The sequence below is a fragment of the Gigantopelta aegis genome, chromosome 3 (assembly GCF_016097555.1).
Source record: "Gigantopelta aegis isolate Gae_Host chromosome 3, Gae_host_genome, whole genome shotgun sequence".
In the NCBI taxonomy this organism is placed as follows: domain Eukaryota; kingdom Metazoa; phylum Mollusca; class Gastropoda; order Neomphalida; family Peltospiridae; genus Gigantopelta; species Gigantopelta aegis.
Genome location: NC_054701.1, coordinates 79,894,730 through 79,922,064, shown reverse-complemented (window position 1 = coordinate 79,922,064; position 27,335 = coordinate 79,894,730). Strand labels below are relative to the sequence as shown.

At 34.0% G+C, this 27,335-nt stretch overlaps 2 protein-coding genes across 2 annotated transcripts in view; one reads left to right on the top strand and one right to left on the bottom strand.

Moving 5' to 3' along the window:
• LOC121369142 (beta-1,3-glucosyltransferase-like) overlaps nucleotides 1-6,696 on the top strand; it is a 28,573-nt gene extending 21,877 nt beyond the window's left edge. The window contains exon 14 of the mRNA XM_041494015.1: nucleotides 2,527-6,696. Within this exon, the coding sequence (XP_041349949.1) occupies nucleotides 2,527-2,673 (147 nt within the window). The 3' untranslated portion in view covers nucleotides 2,674-6,696. The remainder of the gene's footprint in view (nucleotides 1-2,526) is intronic.
• Nucleotides 6,697-11,421: 4,725 nt separating this feature from the next.
• Nucleotides 11,422-27,335, bottom strand: part of LOC121369141 (serine/threonine-protein kinase unc-51-like) — a 39,969-nt gene continuing 24,055 nt past the window's right edge. The window contains exons 13-28 of the mRNA XM_041494014.1: nucleotides 27,114-27,242; nucleotides 26,462-26,504; nucleotides 25,838-25,898; nucleotides 25,106-25,361; nucleotides 24,442-24,529; nucleotides 23,520-23,639; nucleotides 22,386-22,598; nucleotides 21,721-21,846; nucleotides 20,862-21,094; nucleotides 19,996-20,121; nucleotides 18,772-18,821; nucleotides 18,021-18,139; nucleotides 17,510-17,661; nucleotides 17,185-17,229; nucleotides 16,505-16,595; nucleotides 11,422-15,939 (exon numbers count right to left, since the gene is read on the bottom strand). Coding sequence (XP_041349948.1) covers nucleotides 15,863-15,939; nucleotides 16,505-16,595; nucleotides 17,185-17,229; nucleotides 17,510-17,661; nucleotides 18,021-18,139; nucleotides 18,772-18,821; nucleotides 19,996-20,121; nucleotides 20,862-21,094; nucleotides 21,721-21,846; nucleotides 22,386-22,598; nucleotides 23,520-23,639; nucleotides 24,442-24,529; nucleotides 25,106-25,361; nucleotides 25,838-25,898; nucleotides 26,462-26,504; nucleotides 27,114-27,242 — 1,929 coding nt within the window. The 3' untranslated portion in view covers nucleotides 11,422-15,862. The remainder of the gene's footprint in view (nucleotides 15,940-16,504; nucleotides 16,596-17,184; nucleotides 17,230-17,509; nucleotides 17,662-18,020; nucleotides 18,140-18,771; nucleotides 18,822-19,995; nucleotides 20,122-20,861; nucleotides 21,095-21,720; nucleotides 21,847-22,385; nucleotides 22,599-23,519; nucleotides 23,640-24,441; nucleotides 24,530-25,105; nucleotides 25,362-25,837; nucleotides 25,899-26,461; nucleotides 26,505-27,113; nucleotides 27,243-27,335) is intronic.

Genomic DNA, 27,335 nt, shown 5'->3' with positions numbered 1-27,335 from the left:
AGGCGTATATATTATTTGGTACCCAAGTTACAACCAGTTAAATCTGCAATTGAGAACAAAATATCAGACGATAGTTAGTGGAAACAAAAGACAGAATGACAGGTCTGATCACGTGACAAATTTGACGCCATTATGTGGTTTTTCAGTGGGAGATTGCTGAATCGATAACAAATCAAATGTTTTCATTGCCCAAATAAAATATAACTTTTATTGTGTGTATCAAACATACAAATGGATACAGGTATGGGACAAAATAGAGGCTGTTAAAAATACTGTTAAATTACGTTACGGTAACTGTCGTAAGCTACTAAAGTTTTTCGTCAGTTGCTTTTTCGTACACACAACACGGCTCGTTTACTTTGATGTCCAGTGTGCAGACTCATGATTATTTGTGTGTGAGAAAAAGTGTGCATTTGAAAATAGCAGAGATAGGTGCTGTAAAATATAGTATGGTGTGGAAAATAAAGAGAGGCACAGAAAAATAAAAGAGGGTGGCAGAACGGGAAAGGAGGGCGGCAAAATACAATAGCGGGGTAGGCCGTCCCGCTTAAATGGAGCAGCGAGAACATTGAGGTTTTATCTCCGTCCTTCTGTCTGTCAGTCTGTACGTCTGTCTGTCGCTGTCTATGTGTCTCAATCAGCTGGAGATTATAATTATTACACCATCAAACATCTGGAATGTTTTACCAAGGCTCGGTCTTGGAATGAATAAGGTGCTTTTATGGCTGTATGATGAGGAATTTAAAAAATACTAAGCTGACAGCAATCTATACAAACAATAATTACATCCACCAGAGAAATAAAAAAACAATACAAGTAAAAGGCTATTTAATTATGAAACGGATAATAACGATAACAACAATATTTCTAAACCATACAAAGTAAATCACTATAATAACATAGTAGAATATTGTGTCAGTATCATACAATAATGTGACCTGGTATCATTCGTTAATGTGAGCCAATATCAAACAGAGAACTTATTACAAAACCTGACTGTTTGGAAATCTACATAGACTCAGAGGGCAACACATGTTTAATGGATGTAGGCATGTGCAAAAAGATTGAACAAACAACAACAACTCGTTTGTTGACAGGTCACTCACAACAACAACATGAGTGACCTGTCAAGAGTTCAGTTAATTTGAAGTTCCCACAACACTCGCACATGCACAAGCAATAATAGCTATTGTTGACATCGTTCGCAATGACGATTGGGTGTTTGGTATAGTAGACTCGGTATATTCCATAAGAAATGAAAACGTTCCAACACAATGTAACTTCAGAAAACCTCAGGCTCGTAAACAAAATCTTTCAATGAAACATAGCGTAGCGGAATGTGACGAGTTATTCCATTTGTAACTAAATGGAAAGTAAAGACAGTCATGGGCTATGAATACATTTACGTAGCCGAGGTTTTCCAAATACATAATCAAAACTGGCCAAGGCATTCCGAATGGTTTTAGACTGTTCGATAGACTGGGGAAGTGGACGCTATTATGTCCTATATGGCTTTGGTTGCACAGATACTAATAGTAAACCAGTTGAAAGCAATAAATAAAAAAGTAATTTTCCGATTTCTTACAAACATTAGTTATTTGCATTTTGATACATAATAAAATATGCAGAATTTTTTGGTCGCCAGGTGGGCGACACATGATAAGATTTTGACTTGCCCGACGCTATTTTGACTCGCCATGGGTGATCGGGCGACCGTAAAGTGCACACCCTATAATGTAACATGTTACATTGTGTGTAAATAATGTAACATATTACATTGTGTGTAACATATTACATTGTGTGTAAATAATGTAACATATTACATTGTGTATAAATAATGTAACATATTACATTGTGTGTAACATATTACATTGTGTGTAAATAATGTAACATATTACATTGTGTGTAAATAATGTAACGTATTACATTGTGTATAAATAATGTAACATATTACATTGTGTATAATAAGATACATTTTGTATATATACATGTGTGTCATATATTGCATATGGAATTGTTGTCGTTAAGAAGAGTCTGTTATTCAGAAACATCTTAAAATGGCATCAAAGTCAGGACAATCTCTTCAGTGCATAGAACAAGTGTAATAAGAGAGCCCATAGTCCTTCTTGGCCTCCATGAACATTGGGAGAGGGTTTTGGTCAATAATTTCAATTTTATTTGACAGAAAAAGAAAAGAAGAAGTGTTTTGGAAATAACAAAACAAAAAACCTACTATTTATGTGTGCCATTTAAAAAACCATCAGTTCAAAAATAGATTGTAGTGCATACCATAGTCACCTGTCTTGGACAGAACTCTGGCGAAGTTGGAGGTTTTGCTCACGACAGGCGTGCTTGAACAGTTCTCTGATGGAAGCATGCCAAAAATTACCCACACTCACCATAGTCAGAAAACAACATTCACCGGTGTGAACAACCATAGTGGTTGGAACTTTTTCTTTCTGTAAAATTATTAATATTAAAAAGTGTAATTAACTTTAATATTTTTGTTTTTAATTTTTTTTGCAGGCTCGTATTGAAGATTACAGCCCTGACTATTTATCCTACAGAGATCATGTGTCCTTCCATAAGCATTATCTTATCGATCCCATTCAGGTGTATAAAATGTTAGATAAAGTTGACTTAGGATTAAAAAGTCCACATGATGAATTGTAGCTGCATGTAAGTCTTACCAGATATAAACATCTTATCCACATAAACTTCTGTGTGTAGACACAGTTGCATTAAAATTATAGAATAGTTAGATGAAATTGCTTTTTTGAAAAAGGTCATTAAATGTAAAAGACATAAAGTTTTATCCACTTAAATAATTTTTGTTGTAATTTATGATTTTCAAATATTATAGTTTAATTTTTTTAAATATATGAAGTAGCATCAAAATTAAAAATACAAATTTATTATTTGGTTTATTTAATATTTATCAATTAGGATTATTAATTGTAGTTTAGCCTAAACTTCTTATCATATAAATTCTCAACATATAAATTGCTGTAACTTGTAGTTTAATTATTAGGAATGTATAATGTTAATAACTTTTTAATGCTAATGTTATGTCTATTATGTCTAGTAATATATCAGCAGTAATGTTTTTTTAGTTTCAAATATATTGTAAATATCACGTGCAGGGTCTTTCTGTGTTTGAGGCAATGAAAATAATTACACGTCATGACTTAAACATTTGTCTACTTTTTTCTTTTCTTTTTTCTTTTTTCTTTGGTTAAGTAATGGTTACAGATTAATTATCTGTCTGGTTATAACAAGTTATAAGTAGCAAACCCTAGTTTCATCCCATGAAAATAGATGCTAAGTTTGGTTAATCCACAAACCTGTAACACATCTGAATAAAGTTATAATAAAGTAAAACCAGGATCTGTGATGTTGAAATGGGGATTTACACTATAAAAATAGATTAGAGCTGGTCTCCATTTCACCATTCTGAGAGGTACATGTGTTTGTAGATTTTTGTTGAAAATGCATTTCAGAGTATTACAAACACTGGGATGACCAGAAATGCTCGAATGTACGGAAATGGATAATCTACATAATAAAGTGTTATGTTTGATTTCAATTATCTAAAACTGATCTAACAGAAAAAAATATGTGGTATTGTTTAACAAACTAGGGTCTGCAACTTTAATGTTCACCAGGAACCTCATTCACTAAACTCTCGCAACTTTGCGATCTCGCAGCGCAGTGCTAAAAGACTTGCAAAGAGGATGCTTTGGTGTCTAGCAGAGCCCAAGAGAGCTTTGTGAATTAGACTCCAGACCTGGTTTGATCCTAAGCAGGGTTTTTTTATTTATGACTTGTGATTGTTTTCATTAGTTCAAACATAGAAAGTCTACTTTTGGTCATTATTCACTTTTCAGTTTGTTTGGGGGGTTTTGGTAAACTGCAGCCATGAACATTTATAAGAATTATTTAAATACTATGCAGTATTTGAAATTGGTGCTTTCGTTAATTTGTAACTTGGTGTTATGTTTTTAAAAAAACACTCAGTCTGGTACTATATGAGCACATGATATAGAGTTATGGAGAAGAATAAAAGAACAATAAATGCACTGATTAGTTGTTTGTAATATTAAATTTTCTCTGGTCAATAAAGTTTTGGGATTTTTTAAATTTTGAAATCGGTCTTCATATGTAAAATTAGGTATAACATAGGGTTGTTAATTGGAGGCTTTTAGTTTCATTGATTTATATGTTTGAGAAAAGAATCTGAAAAATTATGAAGTATTGTTATGATTGTTCTGTTTAAAGTGTGAAGCATAACAATGTTAATGTGTTGAATGTTTTCATAATATTGAAAAAATTTTAAAATATTTTTTTTACTCTTGTTCCTGTTTTTATTTGTTGACTACATTTTTGTTTATGAATTACTTTCATTTGTAGCATCCATTTACTGTTTGCTATTTGTTATTAAAAGGAATGCTGTTGCATCCAAACAAAGAGAGCTGTTTTAGTGTAAATTCATTAATTTCAACTTATTTTTCTTGCTTATGTCCAATTAAGTTTCAAGTATGCCAGAGGGTAAAACGGGTATGGCGCCAGACCTAAAAACCTTTGCAGATTGTTTGTTTTAAGTTAACCTTTTGACAGAATTAATTACTTTTATCATTACTGTATGATTTTCATAACCCTAACCCCAAACTTAACCCATTTGTTTTCTGAGGGAGTCCTCCCCCCCCCCCCCCACCCCCTGTTGACTGTGGTTGCATCCAATTCCATAGCGCCATACCCCCGAAACAATTTCTGTCAGAAACACTGATCAGCTATTTTGGCTGTCTGTCCAGGACAGAGGGTTAGCAGTTAGTGGTTAGTGAGAGAGAAGTCTGTGTAGTGGCCTTACATGGAGTCGTTAAACTCTGGGTGGGAGCTGGTACCAGGGTGCGAACTCGGTACCTACCAGCCTAATGTCTGATGGCTTAAATAACTACACCACCGAGGCCGGTTTTAGTGTAAATGATATCACTGGAGCTCATTAAACATGAGCAGATATGATCAAAAAGTGTTTTTAAATCTGCATAATTGTTCGGTTTTAGATCATCCTTAATAATGGTTGACTTTTCATTTGAGTAGATGGCCAGTTAGATGATTACTATAGTATGTTATTTTTATTCATATTCATATATGTATGTCTTTTATTGAAAAAGGGTAATAAATTATTGTTGAAAGGACTCGGTCCTCGGTAGAGCTATTTTTATGAAAAATGTTTTCATATTTGTTGTTTTAGAAATATTTTTGTTGCGCTAGTGTGATTCACTAGTTGTTTGTTTACCCAAGGTTGTGAGTACATGGTTTTTAGAAATCAAAGTAATCAATTGATTACCGTATTAGAAAAATATAACCCCATACACAAGAATCAAAAATGCACTGGATGTTTCATATTATAACATTATTTTTTGTATGACGTTTTTTTACCAATGTTCCTGTTGTTACTTGACCAGATTTCTATGTTTATTAGTAATTTTGTACATAACATGTACTGCCTTCAAACAGAATGTTTTCTTAGCAATCTCAGATTTTTCTTATTAGTCTTTTTAGCACAGATTGACTGGAAATCAGGAAACGTTAGCAAGCATAAAATTTTAGCGGGGCAGTACAAGACGCTAATATTTCATGACGCTAAATTTAAAAAGACGTACAACTGACTGTTCCAAAAAACGTCAGTGCGTTTGTTTTGTCTGTAATTAACTGAAGGCACCACAATGGTTATATGCTACTGATTAAACCAAAAGGATAGCAAACAACAAAAGTTAGTTAGCATGCACATTACTGCAATTTTTTACTAAATTCAAAATGTCTGTAAGCTGCATAACGTAAAGATTCGTCAAAAACATTATTTCATCCGATCCTACAACTTAAGCTTACCATATTTGTTTTTTATTTTCTGATATGGTTACCTCGCTAAAGTTCTATGTCGCTAATATGTCACTTAGTTTGATTTTGCTAAACTTTAAGATAGATAATATTTTATGATTTACAGAGCTTCTAGATTATAGTAGCCTCACTCCTATGGCTAGTGATTTTCAGTGTTGGGCTAGTAAATAATTTCTGTTGCCTTGCCCAATGGCTACTAAATTAGTTTTTGTCAGTTGCTGTATTTAAGTCTATTTTGTAAATATGAATATCCTTCCCACATAACCACCGCTCCCTCCCCACTAGATGTAAAGGTTTTTAAGCTCCATCTCTGTCTTTAGGTGACATATCTGATTATTACTATTGGAAAAATTGTATTTATTTAAAGTAGGGCTAGTGAATTTTTCACTGATCCCATGGCTAGTGGTGTGTTTTAACAATTCTAGAAGCCCAGAGTGACACTACCCCTCACCATTAAGCCTTCTAACTTCATTCCGGGTTGGGAGTGTGGATCTGTCAGAATGCTCGCTTGAGGTGCTCGAGTGGAATTATCCATTCTCTGATTGGGTTTTCCCCCATCCCAACCAGTGCCCCAAGACTGGTATGTGCTGTCCTGTATGTGTGAAAGAGCATATAAAAGAACCCTTCTGAAAAAGAATATAGTTGGGTTTCTTGTGACTACATGTCACAATCTCCAAATATTTGACATCAACAGCCAATTAAAAAATCAGTGTGCTCTAGTGGTGACATTAAATAAACTAAAACTTTTAACTTTTAGTGTTTATTCTGGGTGTGTGTGTGTGTGTTACTTACCCTAAATGTGAAATTAATGGATATATTTTGATTATAAGAAAACTGCATTTTAAAATTTGTCAAAGAAAAAAAAGATAACAGTTTGTTTTGTTTAACAACACCACTGGAACACATAGCACATCAGCTATTTGGTTATTCTGACATGAGGAAACCCATTACATTTTTCCTCATGCATCAAGGGATCTTTTTTGTCAAAGAATGTGAAATGTCGTGTCTAATTTCAACAGATTTCAAACCCATAACCACCTAGTAGGGACCCTTATGATCGGTTTTGTTTTTATTACGTACGTTCAAATTATTTTTTGCCAGAATGCTGCTACCCAACCAACTTTGTATTGTATTGTATTGTAACTAGGCACTTTATAAACTTTAAAAAAAAATTGTATGATCACGTTTTCATGCCAGAACAAATATAGCATGTATGAATTGGAATCCTTTCAAGGTAACTACATTATATAATATATTACCATAAGTGCATCTGTATTTTTAGCACTTTATTTTTAATGCTTACTATGTTAAATATTTTTTGTTTGTTTTTGTTTCTTCGACAATCTACTGTTTGTCACCATTGTGTAATCTTTTATTAAATGTTTTTAGTCCCCCACCCGTCAGATTGGAGGGGACTATAGGTCCTTCTGTCTGTCTGTCTGTCCATCCGTTTGTCCCACATATAATTTTACTGCCTCGTGATATTAAGCTGAAATTTTGTGTAGAGCTTTATCATGTATTGAAACAAATCAAGTTTGTCTTTTGTGGCGGTTTACACATTTTTTACAGTTATAGCCCTTGAACTTAGGAGATATGAAGAGTTATTTTCCTGACTTTGTTTTTCAATGTCTCAAGATACTGAGCTCACATTTTGTGTACACCTTTATCATGATCTTTTACAGAACAAGTTTGATTTTCATGACACTGGTATTTGCCCTTTTGTTTTAGAGTTGAAGAGGCCCTTGAACTTTGAAAATTTGTTTTCCTGACTTTTTTTGGCACTGCCTGAAGATATGAGCTGAAATTTTGTGTATAGCTTTATCATGTACTGTTACAGATATAGTTTTACTTTCATGGCGATTTACCGGTACCCATTTTTCACAGCATTATGGCCCTTGAATTTAGGAGAAAATGTGTTGGACCCGGTAGGGGACATGTATTGCTTTAGCAGTACTCTCAGAATGCTTGTTTAGTGTGGTTAAAAGACACCAATGTCTACAATAGATTTATATTGTCCCTATGGCTGAAATGACAGTTCATACAAGGCTTTTTTACTACCAAAATGTTTTGCCCACTCTGTGATATTAACAACGAATGATTTTTTTGTTTGTTAAATAAGTGGTGTACATATTTAGTGTCAAGTCTTGTTTCATCAGAGGCAGTGCTATTGTATTGAAGGTATATTTTAGGAATGAAAAGTGATAACATGGAATAATATACCAATCGTGATCTCAGTTACTGATATTTGTATGTTTATTATCTGTTGAATCCACTTGCTCAAATATGTTTGGGGTAAACACTTTTATTTTAGCACACACAAAAAAAGTATGTTTTACTTGCATTTAAAGCAGTTCAGGGCCTGGTGGTTTTCCTCTCCTTACCCCACCCCCACCCCCCACCTTTGTTTTATAATTTGTTTATTATGGTCTATCATCTCTTCTGATTGAGTGGTCTTCCATCCCAATTATGTTTGTTTTTTGTGAAAAGACTAGATATATTGATAGGTAAAAGTGAGCCCTCTGTATTCCACCCTTTTATACTTCTAATTTTGCTTACCACCGTTATTAAAATCTGTAATCTTTTTCATTGAAGTTTTTATTCACCAGCAACATCTAATTGTTCCAACACTGGTTTATTAAATATTTGTGGGAGGAGGAGGAGGAGGAAATGATTTAACATGCTCGTTAAGACCAAGCTGTTGTAGTGCATGTCTGTGTTGGGCACAGGTTCTGGCATGGGCCAGTTCCTTCGTCCAAGACAGGACTGTGCTTTGTATTGACCTGTCTCTCTAATGGATTTTATCCTGCAACCACCGTTTCTATTGACAGAATATGACCACGGATAAAGCAAAGTCATAGCCTGCTACTAGCAGGATATGACTTTTGACATCACTCCTGTCACGTCACACACATAGCTACATTACAAAATTGTTCATTTGACCTATAGGTCTTCGTACAGTGTTACACTGAAATAACAGAAATAATAGCTTTTCCCCTTAATTTTATGGTCTGCAGGATAAAGATAATAACTAGTTAATGACGTCGGATATCTGCTTTATCCTGTTCAGGCTGAATGACAAATTACGCGCGTTAGAGCCTCGTGGATATATCTTTCCCATCCATGCAAAGCTGTACCATTGGTTTATCAATGTGGGTCTCTTTAGTGGGTGATTTTCCTAGTAGTAGAGCACTCATCAGAGGTGCAGTTAAATTGGTCATAATTTTAAATACCCTCAGTGGGCTTTCTTAGCCCCCTCCCCTTCCCCCACCATCTCAACCAGTGCTGCATAACTGATACATCAATGGACATGGTATGTATTGTCCTGTTTATGGGAAAGGACAAATAAAATATTCCTTGCTGGTTTTTTCTGTAGGAGTAGCCAATGTATAGTGAAACCCCTCTAAACTGGACACCCTTAGGACCAAGATAAATATCCGGTATTAAGAGGGATCCAGTTTAGAACAGTTAAAGTTCTGTCCTGGTTTTTAAAATGGGACTGTAAAAACATGTTTTTTTAAGGAATTCCAGTTTACAGAGGTTTCACTGTAGTAGCAACAGGTTTCTTCCACATCTTTTATCTCAAGTGTTGAAATAATCATACACCAAAAGCTGTAGTTTAAAATGTGCTGAGGTGTCGGATATTCCTTTCCTTTTCATTTTTCTTAATTTTTTTACAAACCTACTCCAGTATTTTCAGGAGAAAATTAACGAAATCCTTGTTGAAATTAGAGGCAGAAATATTACTGTAGTTTTAATATTGATATACTGTTGAATTTATATATATATATTTAAACGGTATAAAATCATAGGTATGCCTGTATTTTACCAATATCACATTACTCAATAAAGTCTCATTATTTTATTCTCAACATTCGTTTTTTGTAATGGAAACACCGGGGGTGGGACGTAGCCCAGTGATAAAATGCATGCCTGATGCATAGTCGGTCTAGGATCGATCCCCATCGGTGGGTCCATTGGGCCATTTCTCGTTCCAGCCAGTGCACTAAGACTGGTATATCAAAGGCTGTGGTATGTGCTATTCTGTCTGTGGGATGGTGCATATAAAAAAAATCCCTTGCTATTAATGGGAAAATGTAGCAGGTTTACTCTGGGTCTAGGTGACCATGTGTTCGACACCCAATGGCTGATGATTAATGAACAATATGCTCTAGTGGTGTCATTAAACAAAACAAACTTTAAATTTTTTTTTTTTTACTACTGATGAAAAAGTGTAGTGGGTTTCCTTAAACCATGGCACTATTCATAAATGTATTTCAACTATGACCCTTATTTACATACTATAATTTATGTAGTTATGTATTATTGACTTAAGTATGCTTATGAACAGGAAGCTTGAAGACTAAGAATTATTACGTTTGCCATCCAATAGCCAATGATTAATTAAACGTGGTACAGTGCTTGCTTGATGTGCATTCAGTCTGGGATCGATCCCCATTGGTGGGTCCATTGGGCTATTTCTCGTTCCAGCCAGTGCACCACAACTGGTATATCAAAAGCCATGGTATGTGTTATCCTGTCTGTGGGATGGTGCATATAAAAGATCCCTTGCTGCCAATTGCTAATCAAAAAGAGTAGCCTATGAAGTGGCGACAGCAGGTTTCCTCTCTTAATCTGTGTGGTCCTTAAATCATATGTCCGACACCATAAATAAAATGTGTCGAGTGTGTCGTTAAATAAAATATTTCCTTCTTCCTTTTTTTTTTCAAATGTTGAAATAAGTTGGACACTAAATAGCCATGGCTGAGGCATCGTTAAGTATTCTCTCCCCTCTGATGCTGTTACCATTTACAATAACGGCAGTTAAATCTAATACACTGATGGAAAGAAGTAAGTGATCACACCAATACGAACAGGAAAAGAAAGAAAACGGTTTAACGACGCATTCAACACATTTTATTTACGGTTATATGGCATCAGACATATGGTTAAGGACCACACAGATATCAAGAGAGGAAACCCATTTTCACCACTTCACGGACTACTCTTTTTGATTAGCAGCAAGGTTTCTTTTATATGCACTATCCCACAGACAGAATGGTACATACCTACGGCCTTTGATATACCAGTTACGGTGCACTGACTGGAACGAGAAATAGCCAAATGGGCCCACCGACGAGGATCGGTCCCAGACCAACCACGCATCGAGTGGGAACTTCACCACTGGGCTACCGATGGAAAGAAATAAGAGATGATACCAACACCAACAGGAAAGAGTTGACTGCATCCATCCATAGTGGCAGGAAATGAACCATGTTATTAACATTGAATTCCACACTACCGACATTCAGTCTCACATTACATCTTAATTTACAGAAATTACTGTGCCAACAGAGAATTGAATTTGGTCTACAATACAAAGTGTTCCCTTATTTCTTTCCTTTGGTGTATTTTTATATGTGGTATTTCTGTGTAAGGCAAACAATATTAATGTAAACAACTCCATCTACAGGATCTCCATAATCATCTCTGTAATCGGTTACTGAAATAATAACAAACAACGTATGACAGTAAATGTGCAATTTACTTTCAAATAAATATTCAAAATCTTCACCTATGTACACATTAATAGTTTTTTAAGTTAAATAAATATTACATTGCACATTCATTCAAAATTCTGAAAACCTCTTTCTGCCCATACTTGGTACACCTGAATATCTTGCTTTTAATCACACACTCTCAATGAAAAACACAATACGTATATAATATATACTGATAAAACTAGGAGGGAAAAAATATGGATAAGTGAGAAGTACAACAAAATGTCAATATTCAAATGGTTAAAAATACAACAAAACAAAAAAAATCCTAAAATATCGACAATCTCAAAAGTGTAATATACATCTTCAATTATTATCGACTGAAGATTGAGCTATGTGTTAAGAAGAAATTGTGAGAAATTAGAGATTACCAGTAAGTGATGATTGGTTTAAAAACAAAAACAAAAGTAAAATGAATTTTGAAACATATTATCTTTGCACCAAACACATTTTTTAACATCTCATTTAAGTGGGTGATTTAAAATTTGACAAAAGCTTTTTTCACAAAGATGTCAGCTCACTGATAAAAATAAACTAATAGTGTATGGCACATCTAATAAATGGTTACCCTGTAACCAGAACTTAAAAACAGAGCGTGTTAAAACTAAAAGTTAGTATAAGCCGACATTACATAAGCCACACAGTTTAGTTCATGTACACAGATGTAATAAATCCAATATGACACTGATGTAATAAATCTAATATGACACTAATACTAATAAAACTACAATGATATATTTCAATATTTTAAATATTTGCAGGAGTAGGCACAGAAAAACATACATGTACAGAGCCATTAAAATGATGTACTTCATTCTAGCACACATAATTCATGAAAGACTACATGTACAGAGCCATTAAAATGATGTACTTCATTCTAGCACACATAATTCATGAAAGACTACGAACTAAACACACATCTATGACTAGGAACATAACTAACAGATAACGGACTTATTTGCTGGAGATAAATTAATCTTGAGGCTTGGTAAAATCAGACAAGCAAAGATTAATATGATTGATCTGAATCACAGGTATCGGATACAATGACAACACAGTTTGGAATATCACATCTGAACAATACGTAACACAAGATTGATCAATCTCTTCACGAAATAAATATACATGCGTGAAGAATATCGGACAAATGCATCACAAAGAAAATTCTAGTAATTCTACTGAAAGTTTTATCATAAATATCCACAACAATATACATGTATATATAAAAACTTAATCAGAATTCCATTCTGAAGGCGGGCCAATGTAAGTATGTGGTGAACATAAACTTGAAAATGAAAAAACAAACAAACAAAAAAATATGTTTCGACATTACATAAAAGCAAATACTACACAAGTGTGCCAAAAGTACAGCATACATACACAGCACTGTCAATAATGGCGGAAAAAAACTAAACATTTTCAACAAAAATCTATAATCTCTTAAATAATAACTTCTTAGAACAAAAAAAATACACAAAAAACACTATAGTTCTGAAAGAATAACATGATATAACTAGTATCTACAAATTTAAAAAACATAACTTGATATGTACACAGATATTAAAACAACAATGACAGTGATGAAGGGAATATGAAGAGAAAGTGGTAAATATACACAAATGTTAAAAGTATTAAGGTATAACCTTTTGCAGTTAAGTCTCCACAGCTCTTTTAATTGCACTGAGAAGCAAAAAGAGTACAATGTATATACAATGTACTTTCTAGGATATAATTATGAAGTGTTTTTATATACAACTAAACATGATGCTATTCATAAGGACGAAAGTGTAATAGGCCTGTAACAAAGCATTGATCTAGTCAGAGTAGCAACAATTCCAAATAATAAAGTTTTACAAACAATTTGATTACATTTATGTGCTTCCAATCTATTTAAAAAAAAAAAAAAAAACTCGAGTGCTGTAGAATTTCAGCAAATGAGGAAAATCTGTAACATAGCAGAATTTAGTGTGACATTTCCAGAAGATATTTATTTGTAACACATACATCACCATTACAACTGGAAAACCAGATTTGATCACACAGACATAAAACACAAATACATGACTAACATATTACATATTACAATCATATCTAGAACACCCAGTATCGGTAACATTTTTTTTTTTAAACTGTTAATTTGATGATAAATGAACTCTCTCAGTTGTAATACTATAGTGAAAACTGTCTAAACTGGATCACACCAGCGACCTGATATTTATCCGATTTAGACACAATCCAGTTTTTAGAGGGTCGCATTTTAGAATTTACAAAATTTGGGACCACGAAACTTGGCTGGTTTTGACAGGATTCCGATTTGTTCAGGGTCCGATTTAGACAGGTTTCACTGTATATCAATTTAGCAAAAGCAAGTGCATAAAGAGCATTGTATATTAGCAAATTTATTCTACCACAGAAAAGCAATACATTGACAGATTGATATATATATATATATATATATATAATAAATGGGTTCATCGATGTGTATAGATGGGGAAAAGAAAACTGAACCCCGTAACAATTATATGAAGTAAACTTGACACCTCAATGGAACTAATGCAATACCTTTGAATGGTCAATGAACTGAGATCCTTGTAATGAATTGAAAATTCATTAAGTTTTGTTAAAATAAAGTTAATAACTGCTCATAGAAATTACAATAGGATGGTATGACAGAAAAATAAAGTTAATAACTGCTCATGGAAATTACAATAGGATGGTATGAAAGAAAATATGGAGTTTATAGCTATTGCTTCAACTTTAAAACCTCCATACAGTCAGATGAGCTAAGTACAAACTGTCTACACTGAAAATGTGTTTAATATTAATTAACACATATGCTTCTTGTTGAAACAATGAATGCTTGATTGTATTGATGAGTGATTAAATTGCCAAACGAATAACATCGTCATCAACTTTCACCATAGACAAGGATGAGCATTGCTGATTTTTAAAATACATATATATGGCAATTTGTGTGATTATTTATATCACAAGTACAATTTTAATAATCAATTATGAATGTATAGAAGGCAAATACAAGGCTGACTAGATACAATACACAACAGACAAAAGCACAGTTCACATCTTACAATACACAAAAAACACAATTTGTATCTTACAATATACAAAAAGCACAATTTGTATCTTACAATACACAAAAAGCACAATTTTCATTATTCCAGACACAAGCAGCACTGTTTTCCACATAAAATGGGTCCATATGAAGTGTTTAAATAAAGGTATCAATTTTTAATGGAGTAATGCAGACAAAAATTAACATCAGAAGCCATTTAATGGCATGTGAAGTGTTAAATGCTATTGTTTCTTTATGATACTGAGATGTATATCTAAATGCAAGAGATGAGAAATAACATCGGAACACACAAGGTTTGACTATTATTTTCATATCAAGTACTTTAACAATATGACAACATGCCATAGTCAAATCAAGCATTAACAATTTAATCATGCAAATTTTAACCAGTGTTTAATAAATACACATACCATACAAATACACACAAGACACTAATTATTAGTGATGTGGACTCACACTTTTAGAGAACTGGTCGATGTGTTTCTCTGACAAATTTACTTGTTTCACATATAACAAACTGAACAAAACAGCAAATGTTTTGGGCAAATATGTTCTTAAGAGATTCCATTTAAGAAAAAGAAAAAAGAAAAAAAGTGTATTTTTATTTCAATATAGAAGTCTTTAATAAATTTACAATTTATTAGATTAAATAGGATAGACTGCTATAAATATATTTTTGGGAATAAATTCTGACGACCAGTTCTCATTAAACGAAAAACGACAAACAAAAATGTTTAAAAAACCACACCCACATACTTAATATTTGAAGATACAAACAGCCACACAGACAAATAATTTCCTTCCTTTAGTACAAAATGTCATGGGTTTTCATACTATTTAAGTTGGCCCTGAATATGAACTAACAAACCTACATACTAATAACAATTAATTTTATTGCCGATGTTTTCCCCCAATCTACTTTTCATCTTGCCTATATTTTCTATCTTCCTTGTCAATGCTTTCCTCCAATCTACTTTTTATCGTGTCTACATTTTTTATTTTGCCTTTATTTTCTATCTTATCTTGTATTTCACAATATTAATTCTCATGGTTGTATGCATATGGTTTCCGTACTGTCCGGGGCACCCGAGTTAAGAAAAACCGTAAGTCCAGACTCCAGCTTTTAGGAAATCTTCAGACATTATTAAAAAAATTTCAGACCTAACTACACGGGCAAGACTTTATTAAAGCATGGAGTCTAGACTTTAAAGTTTTAAAAGCCACAGGGCCCGAAATTCCTTTCATTTACGTCGTCCCTTTGTTTAGCACTGAATCACTGAACTTTCTGTGACTTATTCCCTCAGCGTATAGATCAACTGTAGGCATCATAGGGATGCACAATCCCTTGACTGTGAAGACTGGACAGTCTATGTTCCACAGACTCTTTGTCTGAAAAACAAAATTGCAATATTTTTATGAAAGGATTTTGTTATATATATGTATATGTATATGTGTATATATATATGTGTATATATATATATAAATATATATATATATCTGGTATACAGCCACAAATGCATAAAATCATGGTTCATAGCAATAAAACATTTAAATATTAAAAAATCTGTTGTTTCTAATATCACAAAATACATTTCTTTTTCTTTTTTTAAATACATGTGCGTCTGAGAAGTAGCAGTTTTTGATTCAAGTTCCAGTCTATTTTTAAAGGATATTTTCCTGTTTTAACGTCAAAGACTCTTGTTTCACTCTGTTGTATATTTATCCAAGTGTGTTACAGGTTTGTAGATAAACTAAACTTAAGTGTCCATTTTTATGAGTTTGAAACTAGGGTCTGCATCTTTAAAAAAAAAAAAAATTAAAATATTTTACACTTCTCACTGTATTCAATCCAAAGGCTTGTTCAACAAATTTATTTGAGTGTTCACCGTCAAATGTTGAGTCAGTGGCATATAAAGTAAGAAAAAATTAAATTAGGAAATGGCTAAACACTTACACTTATTGAGAAGGTCTTTATCTCGTTGGTTTCTCGCTTGTTGGGCAAGACTGTGCAACAATATCTGTGCGAGGGTGTATCGTCGGAAACACTACAATACAAAAACAAATGACAGAGATAAAATAATAAATCACATGCATGTAATAATTTGTGTAAGGGAAAAAATTATTATCCTTTAATCTAAACTTATTCCACTTTGAACATTGTTTGAAAATTATTTCTTATATGTGTTCAAATTATCAGCAACATATCGGTATTAGATTTCTTTATTATCTAAATCACAAGAAGTAATTGTTGAATTAACCTGAAGAAGGCAAGATTGAATGCAGGTTTTATTTTTCACAAAATATTTTTTTTTATGAAGGTTTTTTTTTGGTGTTTTTATTTACTCTTACAGTTCAAAAGATGCTTCAATAAATGTGTTAGTTAAATGTAGATTTTCAGATCCAATGATGTTTGTGGATTAGTTTTCACTAACTAAGAATGATGCTTACTATTTGGGGAAGGAAGTGGAGGGAGAGGCAGAAACAGGAAAAATTTCAAAATCATATTAATTAGTATTGGGACCTTTATTTATTTGTTTACTTCAATGAAATTATTACAAGAAGGTTTGAAATAATTTAAGATTTCTATATTTGATTAAATATCTAGAATTCATTATTGAAATTTGATGTACCAACCTCATGTGGGTTTCCAAACAACTCATCCAATGCAGCACCCTGACACTGTAAATAAAACAAAAAGTCCAGATAATACAACAAATCAAGCAGTAATGGAGAAAATAACAATTCAAATGATTTAACAAGTTGAATTTGATTTATATATTTCATTATTAGGGCATAGGATTATGAGCAAACAATAAACAGGGATAAAACAGAATTTTTGCTAAATTCTAACACGCGACTCTATTAAACATCGGATCCCATCTAAATCAGGTAAATATTAGGTCCATGGCATGATCTGGTATAGACCGGTTTCACTGTATATTATACGTTATGCACCTACCATTTCAATAGCATAGTTGTAAATGAGTTTGTCTGCGGTTGACACAACCAGCTGTGGGGTGAGCGGCGTTTTGCAGGTCGTACCGAGTCGCTGGTGGAGCTGTCGACACTCGGCCACACATCTGTGGTAATGCTCATTCATCTGTTTGAGAACTACACAAGACAAAAGTTATATAAAACATTAGTATTAGTATTATTATTGTATTTAAACAATAATACAGCAAGAAGAACTGTTCGATATGAACTCATAATTAGTAAATACTCTCTGGACTGTTCTTTTGTACTTTGGTCATGATGTAGTTCAGTGGTTTCAGGGATTGTGTACAAGTTTATAATGTGTAAGGCAGTGTGTGTGTATGTTCCTGCATGTGTGCACGAGAGAGAGAGAGAGAGAGAGACACAGACAGACAGACAGACAGACAGACAGAGACAGAGGAGAGACAGAAACAGAGCGACAGCCAGAGAGAGAGAGAGAGAGAGAGAGAGAGAGAGAGAGAGAGAGAAAATCTAACCTATTTTGAGGGAGTTGGATGGCTGTAGCCGTTCAGCCTTCACCTCCTGCCTGGCAAGCTGTAGACTGGATGACAATAGGTGTAGAGATCTCACATACAAAACCAGCTGCTCCAAACGTCTGTCGACACAAAATATTAAAAATATTGACTTAAAATTAACCTGCACTATTGACTACAAACAGGTATATGATATGAAAGAATAGGAGTAATGAATGAATGAATGAATGACACCTCAGCCACTACACTCCAAGTGAAAAACAGCAAAGGATCTTTTATATATGCAATTTTCTATAGGTAGGACAGCACATATCATAACCTGGTGGGGATGGGGTGGGAAACCAAGTCTGTCCAGAGCAATCAATCTTACAACCCACTGAAACTTCTATCACTGAACTATATCTTGCGTCTATATGATGTAAGTGCAAGCAAAAATATGTCATACTCCCAATTTACCACAAATCTAAAAAACCAGCAAGTTTAACTGTAGCAAAAAAAAGTCAGCAAATTTTCATTTACGACTTGCTCAGCATTTTCGTTTGCTGTTCCAGTCATCAGCTATAAAATTCAATTGCATGCATGTGAGTGGGATGAGGTTGAGAGGTACAGCATCAGTCATGAATTTGTTAAAAAAAAAAAACTCATCCATTTCTTTCCTTTCTTTTTGCATTTGGATTTTAAAGTTGTATTGTAGGTGAAGTTCAAGCAAAGTTATGACTCTCTATAAATACCACTAGATATTTCATTTACATACCTCTGAGCTTCAGTGAACCTAGGTATCTGCTCTGCTGGTAAACTTTCTCCCTGAAAGTAATCAACATTTGTTATACAGAACTTCACATACAAATGTATATTGTCTCCGCTTCCTATTTATTGCAGGAGTTTATTTTGCACAGCAATATATATATATAATATTTCACAAAATAAACTTGTGCAATGAATAGGAAGTAAAAAAAAAGTATAGGAAGTTCTGTATTTATTACATACCTTCTTTTATGTTTTACGAAAACGGTTTCTAATTTAATGGCGCGAACTGCAGTAAAAATAAAAAGGGAATTCCCCATTTAAAAGCTCTGGTCCAGATAGCATATATGTGCAATACAAAATAAATTTATCACATGGTTTCAAAATGTCTATCACTATAGTAAGATTGAATAGGTATGTAATAAATCCAAGTAATTGCTATTTAGTAACATCTGCATTACATACTGTTCATAGATTCTGTTTTTGTTTGTCAGTAATATACTGAATACTAAGTACAAATACAGTAACATTATATGTTGAATAGAAATATTACAGGATGACAAATATACACACAAAGTGAAGGAGTGCCATTTATAAATGAATAGCCTAAGCATTACTGCTAATAAATTTTTAACTTTCTGGTTTGCATGTAATTTAGCTTTCTTTTCTTCTCCCAAAGATATCAGTCTTATGCTGTGCATTGTGGAGATATATCTTTTTACAAGGAGAGTTTAATTATTTGATATTTAAGATGCAAATAACAGCAATTATTAAAAAATACAAATGACAACTTTTATAGATGCATCACCTGTCCTCAATGGTACACTAGTTTGAGGACAGGTGATGTTGAAAGAAATGGGAGAAAATTTGGAGTGTTTTCTGTTTTATAGATGCATCACCTGTCCTCAAACTAGTGTTCCCTTGAGGACAGGTGATGTTGAAAAGAAATTAATTTTCCCTGATTATTTATCAAATACCAATTACGATATTTGAGAAACATGTATTAACAAAGAGAATCAGTAATGATATCTGAGAAGCATGTATGAATAAAGAGATATCAGTTACGATATCTGAGAAGCATGTATGAATAAAGAGATATCAGTAACGATATCTGAGAAGCATGTATGAATAAAGAGATATCAGTAACGATATCTGAGAAGCATGTATGAATAAAGAGATATCAATAACGATATTTGAGATGCATGTATGAACAAAGATCTACAGTGATAAATACCTGTTTGCATGACACAGAGTCTGTGAACGTGCTTAAAGCAGCTCCACGAACTCGCGCCAACTCCATAATGCATTCCACCAGATCCAAAACGAAGCTTAGTTTGCCCATAATCTCATTATGTTCTTCCTAGATGTTAAAAACAGAAAGCCCATCAAAATGTATATTGATTATTATTCATACTGTATTCAAATTATTCAGTTTTGGCAGTATATTAGGTTAAATTGCATAAATTACATTCCAAAGTTATATAACGGAATCAGAATGACAGTGAAGAGATTGTACAAGATTATATTTTTTTTCTTTCAGAAACATCAACCAATAACAACAGAAAGGCGAGCATTCATAGGTGATCACAAGTGATCTATTAAACACAATGATATTAAAAAGAAAATGAACAAACTCCCAAAACCAACATCATTAACAACAGATGTTTGTTAATGATGGTGTACGTTCGTGGAGGCTCACAAATAATTTAGTGTACATCACACCAAAAGAAAGAATGTTTTATTTAACGATGCACTCAACACATTTTATTTATGATTATATGGCATCAGACATATGGTTAAGGACCACACAGATAGACAGAGGAAACCCGCTGTCGGCACTTCATGAGCTACTCTTTTCGATTAGCAGCAAGGATTCTTTTATATGCACCATCCCACAGAAAAGGTAGTACATACCACAGCCTTTGATATACCAGTCGTGGTGCACTGGTTGGAAAAAGAAATAGCTCAATGGGCCCACCGACGGGGATCGATCCCAGACCAACCGCGTATCAGGCGAGCGCTTTACCACTGGGCCACGTCCTGCCCCTACATTACACCAATTCCACAACATGCTACAGATTATATTGCCATTATTCTTACATTCATGAGAGTGTCCTCGGACAGTTCTGGTGCGATGAAGGTGACCGGTCCCTCCATGTTGGGTGGTGACTGGGCGTACATCTGTGATGTGGGGGGTGAGCTCTCCATGAAGGTGCTACTGGTACGCTTCAAGAACGACGACGATCTCTCGCGCTCCAGCGAACCTATCTTTTCTTTCTCATTCACAAACGATCCACGTCGCTCACCATTCCCTCCATACTGAATCACAGCTCCTGATAAAATATGAAGTCAGTCACACATTAGATAATATAGAACACACTGTAGTATTTGTTTTAATTCTTTATATGAAAGTTTACAGATATGCATTAATACTGTCTTTAAAATCAAACATATAGCTAAGAGAACAACAACTTTACTGCTTTAATTTTTGAAGTATGATTTCATCAAGTTATACACAATATGATGATATATGATATATTTCAACAGAACAGAATGGAATAGTTCTTTATATTGCTCAAGGCAACCATTCGGTGACGTAAGAGTACAACTTTATATTGAGCAATCAAGATAGCAAGACATTAAATATTTAACAATATTTAATGAAATAAAAATGATTTTCAGTAGGAAAACATGTTTATAATATTGATTAATTGGCACAATTTTCTTAGCATGACAGCATTTTTGCAAGAAGACATTGACAGGAAAAAAAAGTCATGTGACCAGTATTGCATATCCTATACAAAATGAAAAATTGTATTTGGGATTTTGAGATTAGTCCATGTGTGAGAGTGGGGGGTATGTTTTGATTAGCTGTTAAATTCAGACTAGTCCATGCTGGGGGGATGCATTTGGCCATTAATGTTTGGAAAGGAACAGTAAATTCATCCAGACTATTTACCTTGTGTTTGGTTTGCGAACGCGGCCCTCAGCAGCTGCTGTGAGAGCAGACTTTGACCGCGAGCCAGAGATCCCGGGTCACTGTTATTTCGATGGTACTCCATGTTGTGTATCTCATGAGGGGAAACTAAAAATACAAACACTAGGATTTTTAAAACATAATTAAAGAGTGTTTTTACAAAACTTGTGATGTCCAAAATTAAGGAAATGAAGATAGATAAATGAATTTCTGGTTTCATATACATGTGCAGTGGTTATCAAAGTAGGATTCAATCACCGTATTTGGTTAATATAAAGCAATGATAAATATATAAAGTTATATCTATAATATAATATGTACCTTTCCTCCCAATCATAGCAATTATATTTCAAGTAGTCCTCATTTCAAGAGTATATAATAAGTTATCTCAAAGAATTAACACAAAATTCTATATGCATTTATTGAGTCCTAATAACGGACTCATCTCAAATCCTGAAAACTAAAAAAACATTTGTAAAACCTTATGATAAAAACAACTAAACCTAATTTGTACAAATAATATCTTAACTTTTTTTTTTTTTAAAATATACCATACTGAAAAAGGTATGTCATTTAAACTTAAACACACATATTTCACTTTGTGTTAATATTGTCTACATTAACAATAACACAGTTCATCAAATCACCTTCTTTGTTAGTAAATGCAACTGTAGCCATATTTTCAGGAAGGTTGTTGTTATGGCCTCCTCCAAACGGTGCCTGAAGATATTCTTGCTGCTCTTCTGGACTATACCGGAAGTCGAATCCGGTTGGAATCCTCGTCGGTGAGCCAAGAATCGGTGGCAGAGATCCGGGTCCAGCAAACGGTAATGGAGAATAGCGTGGAGAAGTGGTGCTGCCTGTGAAGTGAAACAAAATTCATCAAAATAGGTGTTATAAAAAGTTAAACGTTTGTTTTGTTTAACGACACCACTAGAGCATATTGATTTATTAATCATCAGCTATTGGATTTCAAACATTTGTTAATTCTAACATATAGTCTTAGAGAGGAAACCCGCTACATTTTTCCATTAGTAGCAAGGGATCTTTTATATGTGCCATCCCAGACAGGACAGCACATACCAGTTGGGGAGTACTGGCCTGGACTAGAAATAGCCCAATGGGCCGACCGACAAGAATCGATCCTAGACTGACCGCACAGAAAGTTCTTGCTTATGGTTCCTGAAGTATGTACATTTTTTTCCACACAAAATATATATTTTGGGACTACAAAAAAAAAATCAGGTTTCTGTTGTTGGATATTGCAACTTGTAAACATCACTAACTGAATGTGATATCAAAACATATTAATTTGATATTCTACAATTGGTTATTATTTATTAATCTTTTAAATCTTTTATTGTAAAAAGAAGAAAAACAGAAAAGAAAATTGTAACTGAAAACAGTTTGTATAAGTTGGGATTGGTTACAGGAAACGATATGTTTATGTACAGGTGACCAAAGGTTTACAAACATGTACAAAATTATATTTCCTTAAAGGTAAAATTTACAGTGGGTTAAAAGTTAGTTTGATAAATTAATCTTTTTATTTTATTACAAATCAATAAATCCTTACCTACGTATATTTCATCTTTAAAAAAAAATCAGTTATTTCCTATTGTACCTATTCATTTATCTAATGGTCTGTAAAAATTACCAATATTGCCAGATTTCCAACATTGCTTTACACATAGACCTTCACAATGTGGTGAACATTCATTGTACATAAATACAGAGTAAGTATTAACAAATGCCAGTACTGTTTTCCAAGTAGCACTCACTGGTTTTCCTATGTGGTGACCCCGACAAGCTAGGAGGGGTTCCAGTGGGCCTGTTCGGTGGAGTGTTTGTCCTCTTCCACTGACCGGCAGAATTTGGTGGCGTACCAATGGTGAACTGAACTGTGAAATAAATTGGGTGAAATACAATTATGTTATGTTCTCTGCTAATAATCATAAGAAAGGTCATCACTGGAAAATACTTTTTTCACACCATGTTGACCATGATACACAGGTGATTTGCTTTGATGATTGATACAGAAATGTGGACAATACCTGGTCCAACAAGTTGCTGGCGCAGATTTACATGGGGCCAGAAGGGGCCTGGGACCCTAATATGTGGTCAAGTAATTAATTAAACACATCAATACTACTGTGGTGACTTTTAAGGGTTTAAGTTGTCTTTTGCCACCGTGTCAAAATCATTTTGAAATTGAATGTCAAAAAAAACCCTAACTGCAAACACATCGTCTAAACTGTCTGGTCAGCACATAATAAAGAAACCTTTTAAATTAAATTAAACAACTAATTTACGATGAAATACTACTGAAATTCAGTCAGGTTATTGTTGACACTCTTTCAGTAATTTCACAATTCAATACACAAATATTTACAGTATTTGAGAGTACTCGCTATAGATCCACCCAGATGTGAAAGAAAACAGCTGGAAAACGAGGATCTAAACAATCACAAACGTATACACACCACCACCAAAGCCTGATAATTTGGTACTTTGTAATATGTCATACTTCAAACATATTAGGATTCAAAAACATGACTGACTGACTGATTGACCATGATACCTCAGCATTCATTCACATTTTTATGAAAAATCTACCAAATTGATAACAGTATTTTATGGTTCATTGTAGACCTTCTTTTGTTTTGTAAACATTTCCACTGACAAGTTACAAACAGCACCTACCACTTGGGGGCGATAGAGATCCAAGATCAGGTCCACTCAGTCGAGTCTCAGAATTTCGCCGCGGCATAGGTCTCTTGTCAACAGAAACCTGAAAATATCATTTCACCATATAAACATAAATACATAACACAACTGTGATCTTTTTTCAAAAGAAACCTAAAAATACCATCTCACTATACCAAAATTAAATACATAATACAACTGTGACATAGGGCTTTTCTCAATAGAAACTGTGAAAATACCATCTCACTTTATAAATCTTATAGATACTCTTAGTAAGTCATAATGCAATTGTGAAATCTATGTTGCTTTCTCAATAGAAATATGAAAATACCTTTTTGCTAAATAAATACAAATGACACTCTTGGTAAACTTAATCCACTATTTAACTTAGCTTTTATTTATGTTCATATCTAGAACTACTGGCTGCTTAAATTAGCAAATTAGTATCAAATGAAAGGTGGTTGCTCAACAGAGATAACCACTGAACAAGTTGGAATGTACCTGTTGGAATTAAACTGCTGTATAGGGCTGAAGTTACAAAGCCTGTTTATGTCTTACACACATGTAACTACATACATTTACAATGTTTAAACACCTCCGTTTAACAAAAAAAGGCTTTGTAAATTTGACCCATAATAATTAAAATGTTAAATTAATTTACCCTAGCTAGTTCTGCTGGTGAAGTCTGAATCCGTTTGACATTTTGAGGACTCGACGGCGAGACGGGCTGCTGTTTCGGGCTGACTCTAACCTGAGTGGGGACCGGAATGGGTTGAGAAGACGGCGTCGAGGTAGTGGGGCTCAGTACTTGCAGGGTAGATGGGCGACTCGGACTCGTCTGCGAATCCTTTTTGAACGTTACAGTCCCAACATCCGGCCTTACAGTTATTGCTTTTAGAGAAGGTGGTGGTGCATCCCTGAAAGAACAATATTTTATAAACACATTGTAAATACATTAAAGAGACTTTCTTATATTTGAGGTCATTGTACGAAGGATTCAATCTATTTAATTATTAAAAAACTACATTATTTTTCAATTTTCTCACTTGGAATATGAATATCTGTATATTCAATGCTTTTATGGTGATCTTAATGACTGTAGATCTTTAATATGGTTTTATGCATAAATAATTTTGTATGTATCAAAAGTCAAAAAAAATCATAAATGTATATATATATATTGCTTTATATTTCTAATTGAGTTTTATGAGGTTTTATTTACCATACATATTACATGCGAGTAGATTAATCTCCTGTCTATTTTAATGGCTACAAACTCAGGATAGTTGATTTAGTCAGCATTCTGCCAACAGTGATCTACACTGTTTTAACATTATTAAATCTCTACACATTCGAGCCTGCACTGTTACTGTCACTGTAATAAAAGTCATACCCGAATGTGTCCATCTCTTCTTCAGATGCCATAGGTGCCTTTCCTGTATTAGCTGGCCCATCTGTAAATAGAAACACATCACTTATATTAAACTTTGTTTTATTTAACATTTGGTCATTGTTGCACATAGTCAGAGGAAACCGACATTTTTCCATTAGTAGCAAAGGATCTTTTATATGCACTTTCCCAAAGATGGAGAGCACATAGCACAACCTTTAATATACAAGATGTGGGGCACTTGTTGGAACAGAGAAAGAGAGAAGTCCAATCAGAGAATGGGTCCATCAAAGGGATTCAAACCTGCGACCCATCGGGAGAGCATTCTACTGACAGAGCTAGATCTACTTTAAGTTAATACAATTTTACTAAATAATAGTAATAATCAGATATCTCACCCAAAGAGGGAAATAGAGCTTAAAAACACTAACATTGGGGGTTTGGGGTGGGGGCAGGATATTCATATTTGTGACTTAACTGCGACATTTGACAAAACAATTTTTACTAGCCATCAGGCATGGCAACAGTAGTTATTTACTAGCCCAACACTGAATATCACTAGCCATGGGAGTGGGGCTACCATAATCTAGAAGCCCTGAATAGAGTCAAGTAAGAAAAAGCACTTACCAAAGTGATCACTGTGCAAACTTTCAGATACCAGGACAAAGTCCTACAAACAAAGAATAAAACAAATGGAATCAATCAACAGTAGTGTTATGTTTAATTCATCTTCAACCTTGATAATCTGAAGCAAACTTGTATTTTTAGTTGTTATTACGGATAAAGGAGCCTATTTTCCTGAACAGGATAAAAAAGGACAGGGAATATTTAAGGACCTGGGCCCATTTCAAGTCAAAACAGTTAATGTTTATTTTGTTTAATGACACCACTAGAGAACACTGATTTATTAATCATCGACTATTGGATGTCCAACATTAGTCAATTTTGACATACAGTTTTAGAGAAAACCGGTTTATAAATTTTACCATTATTAGCAGCGAATCTTTTATATGCACCATCCCACATAACAAACAAGATAGCACATACCACAGCCTTGATATACCAGTTGTGGTGCACTGGCTGGAACGACAAATAACCCAATGGGCTCACAGACAGGGATCAATCCTAAGCTTAATGCGCATCAAGAGAAAATGTTACCACTGGGCTACTTCCCACCCTATTTCAAGTCAAATAAAGTAATATGTAAACTACAAAGCACAAAGCACTCATAGGGTAGTGTTTGGACAATGCGGACTAGGTGATGACTAATACTACGTACATCCGTGGGACTGTGAGGTCTGTACTCCAAGCCGTGTTTATCAACCTTCAAGAAGCCTGCTTCGTCCGGGGGAGATGGAGGTACGTCATCCAGCACATCATCAGTCTTCGGTGCTAATGGAGCCTTCAACTACAGTAACAAAGTTAAAGTTTGTTTTGGTTAAAGACACCACTAGAGCACACTGATTTATTAATCATTGGCTACTGAATGTCAAATATATGG